This window comes from Hyaena hyaena, unplaced genomic scaffold (assembly GCF_003009895.1).
Source record: "Hyaena hyaena isolate Hyena2069 unplaced genomic scaffold, ASM300989v1 scaffold_598, whole genome shotgun sequence".
Classification (NCBI taxonomy): domain Eukaryota; kingdom Metazoa; phylum Chordata; class Mammalia; order Carnivora; family Hyaenidae; genus Hyaena; species Hyaena hyaena.
In genome coordinates this window covers 761,858-783,490 of record NW_024081233.1, presented here as the reverse complement: position 1 = coordinate 783,490, position 21,633 = coordinate 761,858, and the positions used below count along the sequence as shown (strand labels likewise).

General features: G+C 37.2%; 1 protein-coding gene across 3 annotated transcripts in view; it reads right to left on the bottom strand.

The window, feature by feature from the left end:
- Positions 1–5,767: 5,767 nt before the first annotated feature.
- The window catches only part of AKAP11 (A-kinase anchoring protein 11), a 46,139-nt gene continuing 30,273 nt past the window's right edge, over positions 5,768–21,633 (bottom strand). For 2 of the 3 annotated variants that reach the window (XM_039257087.1, XM_039257086.1), the window contains 5 exons: positions 17,787–17,942; positions 12,936–13,019; positions 12,115–12,161; positions 9,122–9,282; positions 5,768–6,737 (listed from right to left, as the gene is read on the bottom strand). In XM_039257087.1, the coding sequence (XP_039113018.1) occupies positions 6,597–6,737; positions 9,122–9,282; positions 12,115–12,161; positions 12,936–13,019; positions 17,787–17,942 (589 nt within the window). In that variant the 3' untranslated portion in view covers positions 5,768–6,596. The remainder of the gene's footprint in view (positions 6,738–9,121; positions 9,283–12,114; positions 12,162–12,935; positions 13,020–17,786; positions 17,943–21,633) is intronic. The other variant, XM_039257088.1, reaches the window with a different exon arrangement.

The following is a 21,633-nucleotide window of genomic DNA, read 5'->3' as shown; positions in this document are numbered from 1 at the left end:
ATTCCACTCCCAAAAGGGCACTGGCAATGACATACTTTCTCTCCCTGCAGCCTCATAGGGCTCTGATACAAGCCTTGAAGGTCTCTTATCTCCCACTATATGTCCAGAGAACTAACATTTACCTCCTGCCTTCCTAGAGCACTTAGCCATTTGGGTCTAATGAGGCCTTATGGGATCGGACTCATTCAACATACTGACACTATCTCCCCAGCTCTGTATCAACTGCAGACTCTGCCATTTAACCAAGGACTACTTCTGGAAGCCACGGTTTCTTAAGGTTCAAGACAGTAAAGAGGTCAGCTGATTTGCCCAAACTTAGGCACAACACTTGCCACAATGTTTGCCCAACATTTGCCACAATGCTTCTGAGGTGATTCAAAGACATAGAGATTGGAAAGGCTATTGTAACATTTCAGTCTCCCCAGAATCCATACCTCACTGCCCTACAACTACCCATACTGTTATAAATAGAAAAAGAGAGGAGGTTGGTTTCATATCTAAGGAATTCTGGCAGTTTCTTTTTTTTTTTTTTTAAGCCTTGTTCTGTTACCATTATATTCCCTTATGGGATCTCTGAGCATCAATTCCTGGGTTCATAGGATTTATGTAACAGGGAGAAAATGAAGTTTATATCCAGAACGTCATTAAAAAAAAGTACTTGGAGGAAAACATCTGAGCCCCAAATATTCAATTTGTAAAAGTATGAAAACATAGAACCTTCTCACCTTTGGAAGAAAATGTCAAGTCATGGTTCAGTTGAAAAGATAAAGGGAAAAAAAATTCAGAAGTTCCTTGTCCTAGTTTATTGCAGTTGTTTGAATACCATCCTTGGAAAGGGAATTGTTACTGGGAAACACTCCACAATGCTCTTTGAAATCCCTGGCTGGTATGTTCCAACACAATCCTCACCCAAGGCAGTATAAAACAGCTATACATCCAATGGCCTGTGGTACATCATGTGTTGACCCTCTAGATAAACACTTACCTACCCATTAACCACAAATCTTCGGCAACACATTCTCAAAATGTCAAGAAGCCACAATTGTTCATACCTTTGTCCATATAAAATGCCTTGTTAAAATACAGACACTAGGTTTCTGGTATTCTAATAGCCAGTTGAATAATTCTATTGAAAAAGGAAATGTAAGCTGATAGAATCTGCTCTCAGTAAACCTCTGATCTCTCCCCCTTCTTTCTTGTCTACATACTTAAAACAAAACCATGCTTTTAAACAACTAGGATCTGTCTTTTGCTCAGGAGCAATAAACTCAAGCTTATGATTTCTAGAATGTTCCTCTACTCTCTGAGCAATCCTGGAGAACCAAAGAGTTGCTAGAGTATCATCCAGTGTTGCTAAGCACGAAGTTACTTATCTCCCTTGCTTTAAGTCAGAGGTTGCATCACAAACACCGATAGGGCCCCAATGGGCAACAGAAATGGGCCAAGCGCAGCAGGTCATGCTGGAGGCAAAAAACCGTAAGCCTGGACTAAAGTGGCCATCATTCGGCTCCTGAGAAACCATCATCACATAGTCCAATCAGTGTTTCCAGAGGTCCCCGATTTTTCAAGAGAAGCTGAAATACAAAACATATTCAAATGTAAAATCTCCTTATTTTCAAGTGTTGATAATTAGCTTTCACAATGGACCAAAGCATTTCAAGGGGCAGATATCATACACAGGATCTTTTAAACCCTCGCTCTAAGCTAACAAGTATATTTAGGTGTTTTAAAGGGAGGGGGGGTACCAAAAAGTCAAATGTGGGGCTCTGATTTTCTCTTGAAAAATGTTTATTTTTTATCTCTTTCCAATCTAAAATATTACTCTCCTTGACCTAGAGCACAAAAGTAAAAGGAGTGATGAGGAACCTACCTACTGAGGAAGGAGAAAAGAATGTAACCACCACTCCCAAGGAGTAAGCCTCACACATTCTTTGCTCCTGCTGTAAACACAATGCTGTGAAAAGCTCTTAGATTTTCACTCTTGCCCTTTCTGCACAATAGCACCAGGAGTACATGCATTCCTCCCTGGATACGTGACAGCTCTCCACCTTTCACAATTTGAAAAACCTGTGCTTGCTCTTCAGGCCCCGTCCCTCACCCTCCTCCCTATCCCAGCCAAGACACAGACTACAAATGAGCCCAATGTGCAAAACTGAGCCCTTTCTCCCTTTTGGAATTACAGGCTAAGGAATCTTGCTCACTTTTTCTCATCATTTTTTGAATTGTTTTCTTGGTGACTGGGATCCACTCATGCCCAAGTCATTACCTGCTATCATTATCTCCTAGCATTTTGCAACATTCACACAAAACTGGAAAATCATTCCCTAATTTCTGGGCTTTACATGCGTAAGTCAAATTCCATTAGCAACAAACAGTTAGCATCTAACTTTTAAGTGCCTGATGCTACATGGCATGACAGGTATGCTCTCTATATCCCATAGATGAAGTGCCGGATCCAGGCCAGAAGAGTTTCCTAACACGCAAGCATAATGCTCTATTTGGCACTCAAATACAGAACAGACTGGACAAACAGCCTTTGAAGTCACTTATGTCAGCATCAGAGGCCCCTGGATATGCAGCTAGAATCTAGGGTCCAACTAAAAATACTTAGCCATCCTAGTTCTTGGGAGCCATGTGAGAGGAATGGGGATTGTTCGATGTGTCTTCTATCACGGAAGTTCCACTTGTATGCCTTTGTTTAGTTCAGCACAGAGTACTTAACAAGATATTACAGAATGGAAACCAAGGCCAGGCATCTCTTAAGTTTATTGGAGAATTCTTAGTTGGGAGAGGAAAGATCACAGACAAACAATTCATAAAAGATAAAAGAACAATTAACCGCAAATTATTACAAAAGTCATTTCTGAAATGTTTATTTTGAGCCACTGCAAAAACAAAATTATAGTGCATCCTGAAGTTTGTAGTTTGATAAATGAACATATTAAATGACTGAAAAGCCAAAAAAGTTACTGTTATACAAGGTCTTAATGTAGTAATTCTGCACAAATAAACAGCTACGATTACTCAAAGCTGCTTTCGCTATATATATTAAACAAGAATGTGAATTACTTCAAACACTGCACAAGGAACCGAAGTTAGCAAATCCAGCAATATTAAAACCTGACATTAAATAGTATTCAAACATTAAACAAAAACAAAACAATGAGCTTCTAGAACTACAATCTTACCCATGTGAAAGGAATGTACAGGGATGGTAAAAAAACAAAAAACAACAAAAAAAATCCAATAATAAATAAATAAAGTGACAAGAGTGACCAACACTGCATCTTCGTCTTCAGAGCAGGAACACAGGAAGTGAGTAAATGCGTGCAGGGTCTTTTGCTAAAAATGAGAACAAGAATGCATTTTACTTTTCACTTTAGTATAATCATGTAATTCCCACTGAAACTACTTGTCTTGTGCTGGTGACAGGTGGGCAGGGTTTTAAATGGAAAGTGTTTTCCCTACACCCTGAGTGTGGATGCATTAATATTTTCTTAAAACTGTGGAAAGTTTCCTTTGAGAAATATAAACTTTAAAGCAATATACTGATGGGAAAGTGATAGTTAATTGTGAAAGAATACTATTAGCTAAATAATTAACTAAGAAGGCATCTGACTCTGGACTCTGATGATGAGTCAGGGTGAAGGTTTGCATCTGGGAAATGTGCACTGATGTCAAAGCCATGTGAGTAAATGATCTTTCACTTTATACATGGTACATTTAATAAGTAATTAAATTCTCCTGCCAGCAACATAAAACCCTTATTTAAGCAAAATGGAAGTATTATGAATTCAATTAATTCACATCAAGTATCTGAAAGGGTAAGTGGACATTTTTCAAAGCATAAAGATGTTATCACGAGTATTCATTGAGTAAATATTCTCAAAGGTTTTATTACTCCATTAAATTCTATCAACCATCCCAATAGATATTTTAATTTCCTTTTTTGATTTACAAATGAATCATTCATTTTGTATAAATCAGGAAATATTTTCAAAATCAACATTAATAATATCCAAAATATAAATGTAGTTTAAACGTGACCTGGGAAAAGAAGACTATCAAAGAACTGCTACATTTCAGTCTAAAATAATGTTCTAAAAAACACCTTATCAGAAGGCCTCATTCACTTTCTTTCCACAGATCCTTCAAGGGTTCTCAAACTGATAAACAGAGAATTCAACTCAATGAGCATCACAACTTAACAGTTCTGAGTAAGACATGGTAACTTCATACGGGCCAAAATGCACAGAACGGCAAGATCACAATGTTATAATACAAGCAGGTCAAGTAGACCTGTAACAAAATGAGACGGGTGGTCCTCAACAAACAGAGCTGTTCTGAAGACTGAGCAACCAGACAGACGGAACATGTCTTTGGAATAATCACAAAGTGCCTTTAAAGAAAGTGAGTTTAGACTGCACTTGATTAAAAGATACTTCTCTCCCTACAAGGAGTTTTAACTCACGCTTCTTTTCACATCCGCCAATACTTAATATTTTTCTCTATTCCCCTGCGTGAAACTGATACAAGGGCAGAGTCCCACTAGGATTCTTACCATGCATGCTAACTAACAAACTAACACCTGAAGACTGGTCTGTCTTTATCTCCTGGCTAAATCAGGGAACTCTGAATCCAGCCCAGCTCCAGGTAAATGCAGAGAAAACAAGGACAGGAGGAAAGTCTTACTTCAAAATGATTACTACCATAAGAGAAATAAACATAAACACTTTCAAGCACAAGGTTTTACAAAACTAGTATTTTCACTTTAGTTTAAAAGAAAGTCAGAGTTCAATTTTGCTGTTAAATCAAACCTGTACATATATCGAAGTTATTACTAAACACAGCTTGATAGTTACACACTTGTAAAAATTCAACCTAAATGTAATAATCAGTTAATCCGTGTTATCATCAACAACCCAATTTCTAGCATTTATAAACCCAGCCCAGTGCTGCTGAATTTCAAGTTCTGAGAAGCTAAAGACAGAAACAATTCTGGTTATATACATTTCCTGCATTTCTCCACCTTAAAAAACACTTGAAGAAACTTTAGGAAAATTTATTTTTAAGGCTCACTCCATTTCTGTGTCATAAGTTGGGAAACACCAAAGCTTACAATGTAATCTCAAAATATTTAAGTAGCTTTTGGTATTTTTCTTAAAAAGCAAATTTTACTCTCTCATAAAATACATCTCTCTACCATAATTATTAATTCAAATTAATGTAAGTGCCCTTACTCCTTGCCCCCTGGTGGGTGCTCTGTCTTCCACACTTGGTGCAGCTTCCAAAACAGTCAGTGAGCAGGAAAAAAAAAATGTAATGGAGCAAAACCAAAGCCCCCAACAAAAGGTGATTTACTCTAGATTACAAAATCCACTAATGGGAGAACCAAAAACTCACACACGCATACCCTCACGTACAAAATCAAGACACAATCTCTATTCAAGTCAACCTGCAGTTTCTAAAGACCAAGTAGTAAAAAATGTAGAGCCCAGAAAAATCATGTCAGTTGACTTTACAAAATAGTGTAGATACTAAATACTATTATATAGGGGAGACGGATCCTGGGCATCCCTTCTTTTTCTAGAAAAAGCTTATCCTTGCTAAGAAGACAGTTGTTTGTTTTTCAAAAATCCAATAATGAAAATCATTATTGGGCTTCTCTAAATGCATTTCCATATTAACATTAATTTTTAAAATTTTAACATGTTTTGCACCTTTATTTTCATTTATAGGATAAATCAGGGACCCAAAATAGTAAAAAAAAAAAAAAAAAAAAAGAGAAAGAAAAGAATTCTTACTGCACAATCTTTATAGACATTTTATTTTAAAGCACCTTTTAATGTCAACAGTGGGTTTCTAACCAAGAAAACAGTAAAATAAAAAAGGGCACAAACCCACTAGGCAAATCTAAAGTACTCCTCTATGCGCGTGCGCGCGCGCGCACACACACACACACACACACACACACACTCATATCCATGCCAGATGGATTGGCAACATTAGCAAATAATGTCATTTGATGAAAGCCTGGGGAAACTATCATTTACAGTATTTAGAGAAACCTAAAATACAGTTTCTAAGAAATTAAATAGTTTGGGGGGGATTCAAAAAGCTACCAATAGCTGAGCTACGAAAATAAAATTGACTTTTAAAAATAAGAAAACAATTCTATCGGGAAAAACAAACCATCAGCCTCAAAGCTATTATGCCAGATTAGTTCCTAACAGGATTGCATTTGTCTGCAACGTCCTCAGCCGCCTGGGTGCGGTTCATAGCAGCACTAACTTGGATGCAGAAAGAATGCTGTCAGTCCGTGTCCCTGAAAACCTCACAGTCAGACCTTCCTTCAAATCAACGTTCTTAGGGTCTTAACACACTACACACGTGTCTAGAAGAATAAATGAAGATCATATTTGACAGAGATTACAAAAGTAGGAACTATATACAACGTGGGATGACGGAATGCGCTTTTTAAAAAGCTCTACTTCCCTCCCTGTTCACTGTAGCTGTTAACAGTCATTTTATCCTATGCGTCTTTATCTGTTTCTTCCTCTCCCCAAACAGTAAAATGTACCGGCTGCGAGTCTGTTCTATGCATTTTCCAGGAGCCAGTCAAACAGCGACTTGCACCTCTCCTCTCCAGGCGACTTCTCCCGCACGTCGTAGTACTGCAGCACAGCCTGCACGAGGTCCCCCACCTTCCATCCCTTTCCTTGCAGTCGTCTGGAAAGCTAGGAAGAAAAAAAGGCATGTCCAACACTAACCAAAAACAGTTTCCTAACAATGAAGTTTTCGTTTTTATTTTTAATATCAGATAACTGTAAGAATCTTGCTGCCTGTGGTAAAATATTATTCCCGTTTTATAATGAAGTCTTCTCCACTAAATTATCACCCCTTTACACAAATTAAACCCTTTTGCTTCCTGCCTTTCACAAACACATCTCCTCTACAGAATGACACTTTGGGACTCTTGGGAGACAGAGCTCCATAAACCTCACCCACCAGAGAGTCTGTGTGGGAGTCTAGTCTCCTCCACTGCTCTACCAAATTCTTGACCTAACTAAATACACCTGTCACACCCTCAGTTAGGAACATAAAATAATAAAGACAATGTCAATCTTCATAGAATGATGTGGGTTTTTCCTTTTACAGCATGTAGTGTGGCTTTTTTCTGGAATACATACTCTGGCCTCGACGGAAACACGGCTTTCTAAGTTAAGAAATGATAATGTTTCAACAAAAAACAACCAAAGTAAATAAATATTGTGGTAATCATTTCATAATATATGCAAATATCAAATCATTATGTTGTATGCCTGAAACTAATATGTTATATTTCAACTACACCTCAATTTTTTTTTTTAATGTTTTATTTATTTCTAGGAGAGAGAGAGAGAGACAGCGTGAACAGGGGAGGGTCAGAGAGAGAGGGAGTCACAGACTGAAACAGGCTCCAGGCTCTGAGCTGGCAGTCAGCACAGAGCCCGACGCGGGGCCCGAACCCACGAACCGCGAGATCATGACCTAAGCGAAAGTTGGACGCTTAACCGACTAAGCCACCCAGGCACCCCTACACCTCAATTTTTTTAAAAAGAAAATACAGGTTTAAATAAACTCTATTGTCCACAGAATCAGAACACATCTTTGCTCATTTTTTTCTATTGAATTCTATAAAAACTAATTTTTTAATATAAATATGCTGAACCTTTTAAAAAAATATCCTTCCAGAGATATAATTCACAGACCATACAATCCATCCACTGAAAGTGTACTAGTCAGTGGTTTTTAGTATACTCACCACGCTGAATGCAACCCTCCCCACAATCAATGTTAGAATACGTTTAACCACACCAAAACAAAAGTTCTACCCATTAGTAAATAAGCCCCATTTTTCCCAAACCTTCAACCGTAGGCAATCACTAATCTGCTTCAGTCTCTATAGATTTGCCCATTCTGGCCATTTCATGTAAACGTAACCATAATATATATTGTCTCTGATGACCAGTTTCTTTCACTTAACAGAACTTCAAGATCCCTTCATGGTGTAGCATATATGTACCATGCTCATGCTCAGTTCTACTGAAGGCCTTCCTTAGCTCTCAGTTTATCTATCCATGACTAAACGACTTGAAAATGTTTGCCTCCCTACAGTCAGTTCTAACACTTTTCCTACCCATTCCTTCTCCTTGACAATTCATTTCTTGGGCATCTCTTTCTGTCTTATTTTCTCCTTCTGCTCAAAAACAGTAACCTGAACTAGAAAAATCCAAAAAGTCCACATAAAAACAAATTACAAAATACCAAAAAAATTATTCTTACCAAATACCTTTTTCACATATTTCTTTCAAAAATATCTTTATAAATTCTAAACCAGGAGTCAAGAGTAACTGGATTGTTCCTTCTTTGTTATTAAAGATCAATTTATACTGGTGACTCATTGGACTATTCTATACCCTATTAAGAAGATTAAACCAAAATTCTGATAAGAAAAATTCTGGGACAAAAACCTTAAGACTATAAACCAAAAATCTTGACTAACAAGGTGCTTGGCAAACAGTTAAGTAAATTCTCAATAGAAACCTATTAATGCATCAAATCAGAATGTTCTATTATTAGAACCCTATTAAGTACTCAAAGTGGTCCATGGTCTCTTATAAGATGTTTAAACCTTGACTGACTTTTGAGTATGCTAGTGTCTCCCACTAGTGAGATTGGAGAAACAGGGTAGGAGACACACTAATTACAAGGCACAATTCTGTATCCATTTGAAACAAATAACTCAGTTTCTTCGTATGAACGCATGTAGATTAACAGCACCTAACTTGGAGTACTTGGGATGTGCCAGACACTAGATTAAGCATTTTTTTTTACATACTCACAAACCTCTGTAAGGTAAAGTTCATAGTCATTTTCAGTGTGGATACGGACACTGAGACTGGGAAACCTGCCCATGGTTATGGCAGAGCAGATATCTGGGCCCAGCTAGGAGACTCTACCACCTATGCATTTATGCCCTCTGCTGTCAAGGGGCATCTTACTAGACCAACCATGTGACACAGAACAGCACATGAGGTTAAATGTATCCTCACAAAACTCTGATCAGCAGAGTCCTTACTTGTATAAACTCCTTCTTTGCAGAGTCATGAAGATAAAGTTCTGCCACTTCAGCCTCCGAAGCAACGAGCCACTGAAGAATAATCCGTAGCTGGGGGTCTACTGTGCACGGCTCCATGTCGATATTCGTAATGAGCAGAATCTTTCGGTCTTGCTCCAAACCTAATATTTACATTCAAACAATATAAAGTAAAACTTATCAATTCGACTCTCAATACTCTGGTTTCCAATGGTAGAGAAATATTTTCCATTTCTTAAGATTCCACCGAATGCTAGGAAAAAATCCATCTGTTTTTACCCCTATCATAACATCAACTAAAACATTTATTTGAAAGGGCAAAATAATTCTACAATAAAGGAGTAACACTGATCATCTACTAAGCATAAATATAAAACTGTTTTGAGGCACTGAATTCAAATACTTTATAAATGCCATAATTTGTGTCAAAATACAATACACAGGTAAAGAAAGAGAAACAAAACTATGAAACTATAATTACCAACAAAATATAAATGAAACACAAAAATGCAATCTCAAATAACAAATATATTAAATGGGCTTGACGAAAAATTCTTGAGCTGAGAAAAGTAACAGAAGCAGCAAACAGTTGTATCACACATCTTACATCCTAAGTAATGTTCTAAGCTCTTTCGATCTACAAACTCCCGGAATCCTCACACCTACCCTAGAGGTGGCAACTACATGAGGGATGTGAGGCAGAGAGGAATCCAGAGTCCGACAGCAGGGAGGTGGCTGAGCCAGGATGTGAACACAGGCAGTGTGTCTATGCTCTTATTCACTTTATTCCTTAGGCAAAATGGGGGAAAAAATGTCATATGCAGCCACCTATAACCCAAGCGCCAGACCAGGGAATTTTCTGGCACACGCCTTTATAAATAAGATACTGCTCTCAAGTTTCTTTTTTTTTAATCAAAAGTATGTTTTCGTAGGTTTTCAACATAAGAAAGTGATGAATCGCTGCTGATTATAAAACTAATGACCTGTGGACCCATAGCATGTGTTTAACCCTCCTGCGTAAATATGGCTGACCAAAAAGCAAAGCTGAGACAAGGGCCCTCCTACACAAGAGGTGTGCGGTAGGCACACTGTCAGGCATCATGCCAATTTGTACCAGTAGCGGAAATTTCTTGGTGAATGTTCCTGATTCTTCTTCAAGGCATTAAGGGGCATTCTAGATGACTACTAATCATCTTTAGGATGTGTTGGTCCCTAATTTTTTCATTTAAAAACCGGATCCTTGTGCTCGCTTCGGCAGCACATATACTAAAAATAAAAACCAGATCCTTGTTATTCTCTTAAGATAAATGTACTGTCTTTTCCCTCCTCTCCTCCCACCGACTCTCAATCAAAAATGGGTCTAGTGCACTATGGTAGCAGGCGTGGTCTCGGGGGCCATTCAGTAAATCCTGCAAAGGTGATGGGCTTGAAAGACTTCTCTGTATTACTGGCTTTCGCAGCTCAGAGCTCCTGGCTCTTTGGAGAGGTTACTAAACACCAGTGAAAAGGAAAGGGACTGATCTACTGCAACTATAAACAAAAACAAAATGTAGGATTTCCATAATTTTGAATCTTTCTGTAAATCCATCATCTATCTCCTAATTTACTAATTCCTAATGTAACAAATTTGAAAGTTTACCACAATTTTCTACATGATGAGAAGACTGGGATCTCAAAAGCTGAGTGATGGCATATATCTACATAGAATTCATCTGATTTCTATCTACTCACAAAAGAATCTCTAAAGAGCTTTCTAGTGCCTAAACATTTAGAATTAATTTCATATTTCTATTTACTTATATTTTCTTTTCTCTTATTCATTCCTCAGTAAAGTCAGTTAAGTAATGACGAATTCATCAGAATAAAGACTCACCACACGCGCTTATACCATGTATTGCCTTTGGAACAAACTTTGCTCACAGGCATTACTTGGGAAAAAGGACACAATTTTTCTAGACAAGCCAGTACTCTTTAAGTCAACAAAAATAAAGTTAATTATTACCTGTAACTCTAAAACCGGATTTTATCTCAAAAATTGGTACATGACTTTCCTAAATAAGGAAGGCATAATTGGTGATAAAACAGATTGGAAACTCAGGTGTTATGAAAGTATTTCAGTAAATTCATTTGTGAAATTTTCTGTTTGCCTACTTGTCAAGAAAGGATAAAAAAAGTCACTAGTTCAAAACCAAGTACCTCAAACACTATGAATATTTTTAGGTGTCACTCTATAGAAGAGATTGTTGGCATTTTCATAATTAAAAAAATAAGATTTTTGGAAAATAAGTTAATAGCCATCTAATTACAATGAAAATTCAGCTTCAGCACAGAAAGTTTCTATGTTCACTCAGATATTCTAATATATTCGAATTAAGAATTATAAATGATGGCCAGAACTCCGTGACCAATGGTATCTAGAATTTACATATTTAGAACTATGTTCATCAAAGGAAGAATTGAGTATTTTCTTAAAATATGTACATGTGTGAGTTTAGGAACAGAATTGAGGGAGAGAAGAATTTATTTTAAAATATCTTTTAATTTTTATTTACTGATTTATGAAAGATCAACATTAAACACTAATTGTAGAAGCTACTAGTTTGGAAGGAAAAAAACTAGGGCATATGCCATAATTAAATAAATTATATCTTATCATGTAAGGGTTTTATGTTTTTAAGAAGATAATTATACAAAGAGATTATCATAAATTTTCCTCTCAAATAATTAAATAATTATTTTAAAGCATTTCAGTCTTTACACCAATGGGCACTTCATTAGTTTAGCAATTAAATAGTATAAATTGTTCAACAAAGGACCTGTCATTGGATATATTAGTTCAAGAATATCCTGATTTGTACTATAAATACCCTGATTTATAATAAAACTGAAGACTGACAAAAATGCGTAAGTTAAAGACTCTTCTAGAACTTTATATAAAAACATGCAAACACTTTGAAAAACAAATTGTCAATTACCTTCTATATCATCCTCATGATCTTCATCTTTATCATCTGGCCCGTCACTTTTCAAATAAAAGAACAGTTTAAAAAAAGGCTTCAGTTAATATTAGAATTAAAACTAATTCTTAAAACGTGGTAAGGAATGAATGTTACGATGATATATGACACTTATAAAGGGAAGAAATGCCAATAAAAAAGGAAGCTTTGCTTCTCACACCATTTCATGTTAAAATCTGAATTGTAAACGATGCCTAGATAGGTCATCAATAACTAAGAGGTTTTACCTTACCGTGATACAGAACACCAAGTAATTTCATGATAAAATTTAATTTAAAATAATTTAAAGCTGAAATATTCTACTGATTCAGTTTTAGATAACACAGCATTTGAATCATCACAGAATGCCATGAATAATTATTAATGCTTCTGCTGTTGCCATGTACATATTTTTAACACAGTAAAAAACACATTTTTCCTATACTTTTCTTATATATGAAATAAAATTACATACAAAAACAGTAAAACAATAAACCAAAAACCCAGAAATCCTGTAGGAAGCAAGCTCTTTTTAATGAAATAATAGTTGGTAGGATGAAAAAGGGCAAGCAGAGCAACACATGCACAGATGTAACACATTTTGCAATTAGATGTCAGTCATGTCTTAGCATAATTGAATTTTTTCATTAGATGTAAATTATCAAGCAGAATCATGTCCGAATGTAGGAGAAAAGCAGATTGAAACATACCGGCACTGTAACCCACATTCTTTTAAGATTATGACATCATGCATTAGTGTGAAAGACTCGTCAGTTTTTAAGTTTCTGGACTGGACCAACCTTTCTGATGTTGGAAAGGATAAATTGTCCTCATACAAATCTCCTTCTAAACCAAGACTGCTCCAGCTACTGCTGTTACCATTACTGCCAGAAGAAGAAAAGAACAGAGCTGAACCAGAAAATGAAAAGTACAGAAGACCTTGGTTTTCCTTGGAACAGCTTCTGTCAGTGATAACTGGGAGGTCTGGGAGCTGCCCGCCCGGCGGAGTGGGGCATCCTTGGAGGTAGAGACCATCACTGCTACTGGAAAAGGTACTTGACAGCTTCGGACATTTGAAAGTTTTCTTACTTGTACTCAACAGATCAGGAAAATTATTCTAAATCTGTATTTATTTTACACATGAGCATAACAGACTTTTAGGACAGTAAATGAATACATGAAGTAAGTTTCACAATTTAATTAAGGTCTATGACAAATCTTGGGATGTAATTTGTAAAAAGCCAATACCCTTCAGTTTGGGTAACATTTTAAAAGGACCACAGGTCAACATTCTCTCAGCTCTTTAGACAGTGCAAACACTGATGGGCTTGGGAGGGGAGGAAATGACAGGCACAAAAACATGGTCCCAAACAGACCTTCTCTAACTACTTGGAGAAAAGGTGTTTTCTAATCTTAAAATACTCTTATTATGTCAACGGCCTTCATTTCATACATTATGTATAATTCAGTAGGGAGCAAATAATATATACTTTCTTCATAATATTGAATAACCAAGGTTTAGTCAAGCAATTCACCTGTCTGGGGGGCCAGTCACTAATGCCACACAGATAACTTCTTGAACTGCCTAACCAGAAGAAGAAAGCAACTAGATTCTCAAACTGTGGCAAAGCAATAAAAAACAAAAAGCAACTGTGTTCAGAAAACTAAGTTTTTCAGATTAAAACCTAAACATGCAATTTAAAATTCTAATCATTAAAATAATTAGTAAGCACATTAGTTCGCAGTGATAAGCAGCTTATATTTCCCCACATTACGCTAGGTAATTATAAAACATTAATATGTATACAAACCAAAATTTTGGTTCTAAAAAGTGAATTAACACAACATCATCTTCTGTGCATCAATAAATGCTCACAAGGTTATCAAAAAAGGAAAAATTATTTAAAAGTTCTAAAGCGTTTCCAAGCAATTTCAACAATTTTCATATCCATATTTACTCTGGCATTATATCAAACTGTCGCAAGCTATAATGTATTAGAAAATAAAAGTTAAAATTGAGCCGTACCTTTTCAACCTAAGTCCAAAAAAATTTGGCTGTATCATAAAACCATGAAAACAGCCAGAGTTTTGCCTATGTAGCCTGTTGTCAAACAAATCAAAAATGGAAAAACATGGAAATACCAAATGAACAGATAGCTGTGAGCCAAAGAGAAAGAAAAAATTGATGATCTCAAATACTGTATTTACCTCTACCAATAGAATGATTTCTTCTAAACAAAGAAAAATATTATAAAATTAAAATTCTTACTCATACCCTGACAATGATTCCTCCTTTTAATTAATAATAAAAACCCATCCCCTAGATTTTATGTGAACATGAAAAGAAGTAACAGCTAAAGAGTTGTAAAGACCAAAAATTCAAACTTCATCTATTTAACCTCATTCCTCCACCTCTGCTGCCCCTCAAAATGGGTCAGATTTAAAGTCAGGTATTTATAAAATGCCATTTCTAATGAGGGTGACCGTAGAATTTTTTGTCTAACCAGGACACTTCTGGAAATGAAAGGAGTCACCATTAATAACTATACCAGAAGTAAACCAGGACTGTCCTGAGCAATGATCATCCTACATTTGTCCAACATAAAGCAACTTAATTTCTCCACTTGAGTCTTCATATTTCATTCTTAAACACTGTCCTGTTTCCATCATTTTCTTTTATATCTTTTCCTACTTCCTATCTATTCCTATTTATGTATTTTCCTTTTATATCTTTTCATATTTCCTATGTCTAGAACGGGCATACCTCCAACCAGTGGGAGTCTATGGCTAAAATTCTTTACTGTGGTTTTCAGCCACATGAAGACTACTATTGGTTTTGATATAGCTCATAAATATTATCTCAAAAATTCTGCAAGCCCGGCCCCACCTCTTACCTAATCTACTACGTGACTTCTAAGATATTCACAGACTGCCTGAAATATTTAAAAGAGACGCATGTACACAGACCAGGTCTTTTTCTGATCAAAAACTATACATTCCTCATAAGGACTTGTGAAATTTTGAAATTATTATTTCTTTTTTAATTGTTGCCCTCTACTAAACTTTCTATTTAGAGGGAAAGCACATGGAGTGTCCAAACTGGAGTCTTTCATCTCCTATCTGATCTCTGCACCAGAAAGTAACAGTTTCTACAGCAGATGTCCTCAAAGACAAAACATGTGCAGCATGTATTTTAAGCGTAGTCTCTGAACCACCTGCATGAAAGCCTCTGAGGTGCTTACCAAGCATGCAGATTCCTGGGACCTCCAATGACCTAATGAATCTTAATCTCCGGGAGGTGAGGCCCTGGAAACTGTATGTTGAACATGCACTCTACCAACCCTGGACGGGCACTAATTTTTCTTGTGCTTGAACCTAAATAACCGCACAGCATAATAGTTATTAAGACTGTGCTCAATTAAAACTACAGGTGTGCTTCTGACAGAATGCTATCAAGCCAAGTTTTTCCCATCCGGAATTCAAACAGGTAATATCTGAACCAAATGCATTTGCTCATGTTAAACATAATTATTTTAGTCTCAGCCTGGTCTTTTTGCAACTTGGTTCTGTTAATGGGATTATCTTTTAATTTTTGTTTTAAGTTATTCACAAATAAGGAGCACAGCAGTCCCTTCTTACCTGTGGAGGATGCATTCCAAGACCCCCAGTGGGTGCATGAAACCACAGATAGTACTGAACCCCATATATAATAGGGGTTTTTTCTTTACATATATACCTACGATGAAGTTTAATTTATAAATTAGGCACAGTAAGAGATTAACAACAAAAACTAAGGATAAAGTAGAATAGTTATACTATATTATAATGAAAGTTATGTGAATGTGGTCTCTCTCTCAAAATATCTTACTGTATGTACTCACTATTCTTGTGACGACGTGAGAAGATAAAATGCCTACGTGTTGAGATGAAGTGCAGTTAATGACACAGGCGCAGTGACATAACGTTAGGTAGGCTACAATGACCTTCTGACAACACGTCAGGAGGAGGGCCATCTGCTTCTGGACCTTGACTGACTACAGGTTACTGAAACCACAGAAAAGCTAAACCACAAGTGGGGAAGGACTACTTATTCTCTAGCACTAATAAATGCTGAAGAGGACAGAACCAAGGACAGAGCCATCAAATCAGACAACATTCTGCACAGAGCTGTCCTACTGGCTATAGGTCCCTTAATGCCATGGGCCACTAACCCTCGTTCTCTCATTTTAACCCCAGGATTTCCAAAGCAACAGCATCAACCCTCACAGAAATTCTAGAAACCTGTGTTTCTCCAAGATGAGAGAAGAATTTAAGTGTTAACTTCCTATACCAGGTTAGGCTTATGAAAGGGGCCACATGATGTCTGTGAAATTACCCCTACGTCCCACTATCACTTTTAAAGACTGCCTTTTGGGAACTTGATTTTAAAATGTATTGGTGGCTTATATAGCATTTTAAGAAACTATGACAGGACAGATGTTTTATAAAAATATTAATACTTACAGATTAATCCAAGCATCAAACAAAATGCTCTGAGATGATGTTTTCCAACAGGTGAAAAACCATTTCCTTTCCTCCCTCCCCTCCTCCCATGGTCTTCTTGCCTCCCCCTCCTGCTAAGTCACTTCCAAGGCTCTGTTCAGCTGAAGCCTCACGGGGTCCCTTCCACAGCCTGAAACTAAGAACCCTTTCCTCTCCCTAGACTCAGTTGTGGAGGACACTTGTTATTTACAATTATCAATTAATGTGGGTAAGAATTTATGGCATTTTATATTTTAGTCAGGAATGCCTTTATAGAGTTAAGAATATAAGAAACGGTTGCCTGGGGGGCTCAGTGAGTTAAGTGTCAGACTTCGGCTCAGGTCATGATCTCACAGTTCGTGGGATCGGGCTCCGGGTCGGGCTCTGTGCTGACAGCCAGCTCAGAGCCTGGAGCCTGTCTTCGGATTCTGTATCTCCCTCTGTCTCTGACCCTCCCCTGTTCACGCTGTCTCTCTCTCTCTCTCTCTCATAAATAAAATAAAAAACATTAAAGAAAAAAAAAGAATATAACAAATGTACTGCAATTAATATAATATTCCAAAGATTGTTATTATGAATAATATTAAGAAAAATTATATATGAGGTTAAGTGCCTTCTGCTGTACAAAACCATATTTTTATGATGAGTTTATGTATTTTGAGTCATTCACATATAAATGCTCCAGGTCATTTTGTTCCTGAATAGCAGGCTAAGTGAGAACTCCTTCTCCCCAAAAGATATTACTTTACCTAATAATAAGGAAATTACACGGCCATTTTGATACCTTTTACAGATAACTATCCTTTACCCCAGACTAGAAAGAAAAAGAAAGACTCTTTTTAAAGGCAAGAAATACATTTTTTCCAACTAACCTTCACAAAAGTCCAGGAAAATCCTAAGGGTATAAAATCAAATGTAGGCAATATTTTTCATATCAACCACTGGTGTACCCAAAGACAATTAGCTTGGCTTATTACTGTATAAATAAATGTGCAAAACCATTAGAACCATATTATGGATAATAAAATACATTTTGAAAACAACAGCAGAATTTTCAAATTCATCATTCTTAAGTACCCAGTGTAAAGCTACTTCTGAGGTCTGAGGATCCCATGTACAATTTCAGTTACCTTTCGCTTAGGTGATGAAAACTGCTGCTCTCATCCTGGTGTTCTTCTTCAAAACTTAAATTGGACCAGCTGCCAGTGCTGTCATCACCTATACTGAGGTTCAGCTGCTGGCTGCCAAGTGACTCAGTTGACTGAACGTCTTCTACTTCTTTTGGACTAGAAGGAAGGGAAAGAGGAAGGAAAAAAAAATCAATCCGAAAGCATCAGATTCTGAATTCTAAGACTACCAATTTGACAATAAGAAGTACAAAAACAAGAAATGATATTCAGAGCCATACCAGTGGCCCACCCAACACTTTGTATCTGCTAATGAAGAGACCCTGCAAGAGTGCACCTAATTTCAAAGTGAACTGAGCTGTATCTGTTACGGATCCATCCCAAGCGCTGCATTTATCTAAACTCTCTTTAAAGCAGTTTCTATTTTCACTGGGACCACGACAGAGGAGCATAAGTCCCTAAGTTTATCACCTGCTTTTAAGGCTGTCCCTTTATTTGTGGTGAGAGGAAGCTCTTTCTGGCTTTAAGAACAAAAAAGTCGTTTGAGGAATTCAACTACCATCAATCAAGCCTATGGTCAAACTAGCCAAATCTCTTTAAAATTCTGAGCACGGATCATAACCCTTCTCATTTTTTTCAATGAAGAAGAGACATTTAGGTTTTTATTCCGTCTTCACAAGAAAGGCCCTTCACTGTTCACTTACTCTAACTGCCCGCTCTATATTTTGTTCTCAACATAACAGTTTAAAAATTGTATTTTTAAAGATGAAGAGGAAAAATGTTAGTCTTTTGATCAAAACCTTCGAGTGGCTTCTCACCAATCAGAGCCCAAATCCTTATACTCACTGGAATGATTCCCTCTTGTAACCTCCATTTTCTTTCACATATTACTCTCCCCAGCTCAACCATGTCAGCCACGCCAGCCTCTGAGCTATTTTCCCAACATACACAATCCTACCCCTTTGCCTGGTACCCTCTGTCTCAATTCCCACATGACTTCTCTCTTCACCTTGGGTTCTTTGCTCAAATGTTACTTTGTCAGTGCTGCTTCCCTGGTTACCTATTCAAAACTGCCAGCCATCCCCACTTGCTGCCACTGACCACCACCATCCCCACCTCACCTCTACCCCCACGTCTCTTCTTTTAGTTTCCCCCCAAAGTACTTATCATTCTGTGACATACTTTGTATTTTACTTCTTTGTCTTATTCCACTGTAACCTAAGCTCCAAAGAACACACATTTTTTTTTTTTTTTTTTTTTTTTTTTTTACTGTTTTACTTATTTCTGTGTTCCCAGTGCCTAGGATAAACCATGAACTGCCCACCCCATTTGGGGCTATCCTCACTTTATATTTAAGATACAGCAACCAGAATTATACTAGATAGGCACATTACAGTTTTGAGCCATAACAGAGCACTCCTTTGCTCTCTTTTCTTTTTAACACTCTTCTGGAATGTGCCACAATCTTAATGGTTTTTTGGCTGAAATGACCCACTAGATGAGGTCCAGAGAAGAGTTTTAATGACTGCTCAGTTATTCTGGCTCATAAATAATAGCTCAGATTAGAGTTTAGATGTTTGCTCTTCTAAAAATGCACTACCATATAATTCCCCATTTGATACTCATATGCCAACCACTCTTCTGTACATTACAGCTCTGTGAAATATTTATGGTTATTTTCATGAATCAAACATTTGCAAGAAAGGAGACAATAGTGAAAGAACCCAGATGATACTTTTAAAAATAAGCCATCTGAATGAATCCCTCTTAAAGCTTCAAAGGCAAACCATTTTAACATCAGAAACAGAAACTGGGAAACAGTACACTATACACACTAGAGTCAACTTTTAAATCAGCACTTACAGAACCCAAGCACAGTTATTAAGAAAAGAAGACAAAAGGAAAAAGAAATACAAAATAATATTCCACTGGCCTTGATAAAAAGTTGGAATAGGACAGCACTAGCTTCTATGAACAAGTCCAAGGGCCTACATACCCAAGGAAGTAAGAAGGAAAGTGAAAATACTGAGCTATCAATAGCAAAGGCATTTGCCAGGCCCTGGGAGGGGTGTCTTACAGACTCTAATCTAGAGGTGAGTCTCTTTTCCTCCCACAGGCTTGGAGAGGGACACAGGGAGAAACATTTAAAATAGCCTGAGGTTAATTTTATTAAGGAATTATATAAGGAAGGTTGCTTCAGTGGTAGAAAAGCCTCGTTTACTACAACTTATTTATCCATATATTTATTAACCACTTATTATTATGTCTATCACCATATTAAGAACTGATAGGTAATCGTGAACAAAGAATGCAGACCTAGGACAAAGGTTTGCAAATTTTTACTGTAAAGGGCCAAAGAGCAAACACTTATGCACTGTTGGCCACAGATCTCTATACCAACTACTCAAATTGGCCACTAAAGCATAAAAGCAGCCACAGACAATGCATAAATGAATGAGCACAGCTGTGTTCCAATATAACTTTACTTTTGAACATAAAATTTGAATTTCATATAATTTTCATATGTCACAAAATAGTATTCTTTTGATTTATCAACCACTGAGGAAATGTAAAAACCATTCTTAGCTCACAGATGATTAAAAATAAAAAAACAAACAGTGGCCAGAATTGGCCTTGGGTTGTAGTGTGCCAGCTCCTGCTCTAGGAGAAAGGAGGCTGCTGGGAGAGACGCCCAGGGACCTCTCACGAGGATGCTGGGGAACAACTGGAGGCCAGGGTCCTGGACAACCTGCATCTGCCTAGTTTAAGATGGCTAAGAAGAGAGACAGACATTGCCACAGCTTTGACAAAACTTGCTAAAAAATCTGAGAAAATCCTGGGACTCCATTAAATTCCACCCCAACCCTAGGAACTTTTTCTTTTCAGTGGGACTGACAAAATCCTACCAACTAATAACAAAGTTGATCCTGATACTTTTCTGGGAGACAAAAAAGGTTAAAAGTGTTAAATCTGAACGAAGGTGTTAGATTCTCTGAGCACAAGACACAGCTACTGAAGAACAGGACTCTGTGAGACTCTCAGAAACAACATCCCCTTAAATAGGGGCCTATCAAGAGAAGTAAGGGGCGCCTGGGTGGCTCAGTGGGTCAAGCATTGACTTCAGCTCAGGTCATGATCTCTCAGTTCATGGGTTCGAGCCCCATGTCAGGCTCTGTACTGACAGCAGACAGTCTGCTTGGGCTTCTTTCACTTTCATAGCCCCTCCCTAACTTGCACTTTCTTTCAAAATAAATAAATAAACTTAAAAAAAAAAAGAGAGAGAGAGAAAGTGGGGCACCCGGATGGCTCGACTTTGGCTTAGGTCATGATTTCTGTTGGTGGGTTTGAGCGCCATGTTGGGCTCTGTACTGAAGGCTCAGAGTATGGAGCCTGCTTCAGATTCTGTCTCCCTCCCTCCCTCCTCTCCCTCTCTCTCTTCCCCTGCTCACTTTTTCTCCCTCCCTCAAAAATAAATAAAATAAACATTTAAAAAAATCTTAAAAAAAAAAGTGATGGCAGCAGTGGAAATCTTCAGAGAATTTTTAAAGCTTTCTTTCTCACAGCAATTGGTTAAATTATGCTCTTTATAAGAAAACGTATCTTTGTAAAGAGAAAAAACTAAAACACTATAAAAAAATCTAATCTCAGAATAGTTGATTACCATGGTAATATTCTATATTTGTTGTATAAAACCCTCCGGCTGTTCCTTCAATCCAACTTTACCTACTTCATAGCTATGTGAACAGGCAAGGTGATCATCCTTGCTAAGCCTCCTTTTCTAGTTCGGGAGATGGTTAACACCTCCCCTCAGAGGGCTGCTGGGAAATGAGACAACACATACGGGGAGTAA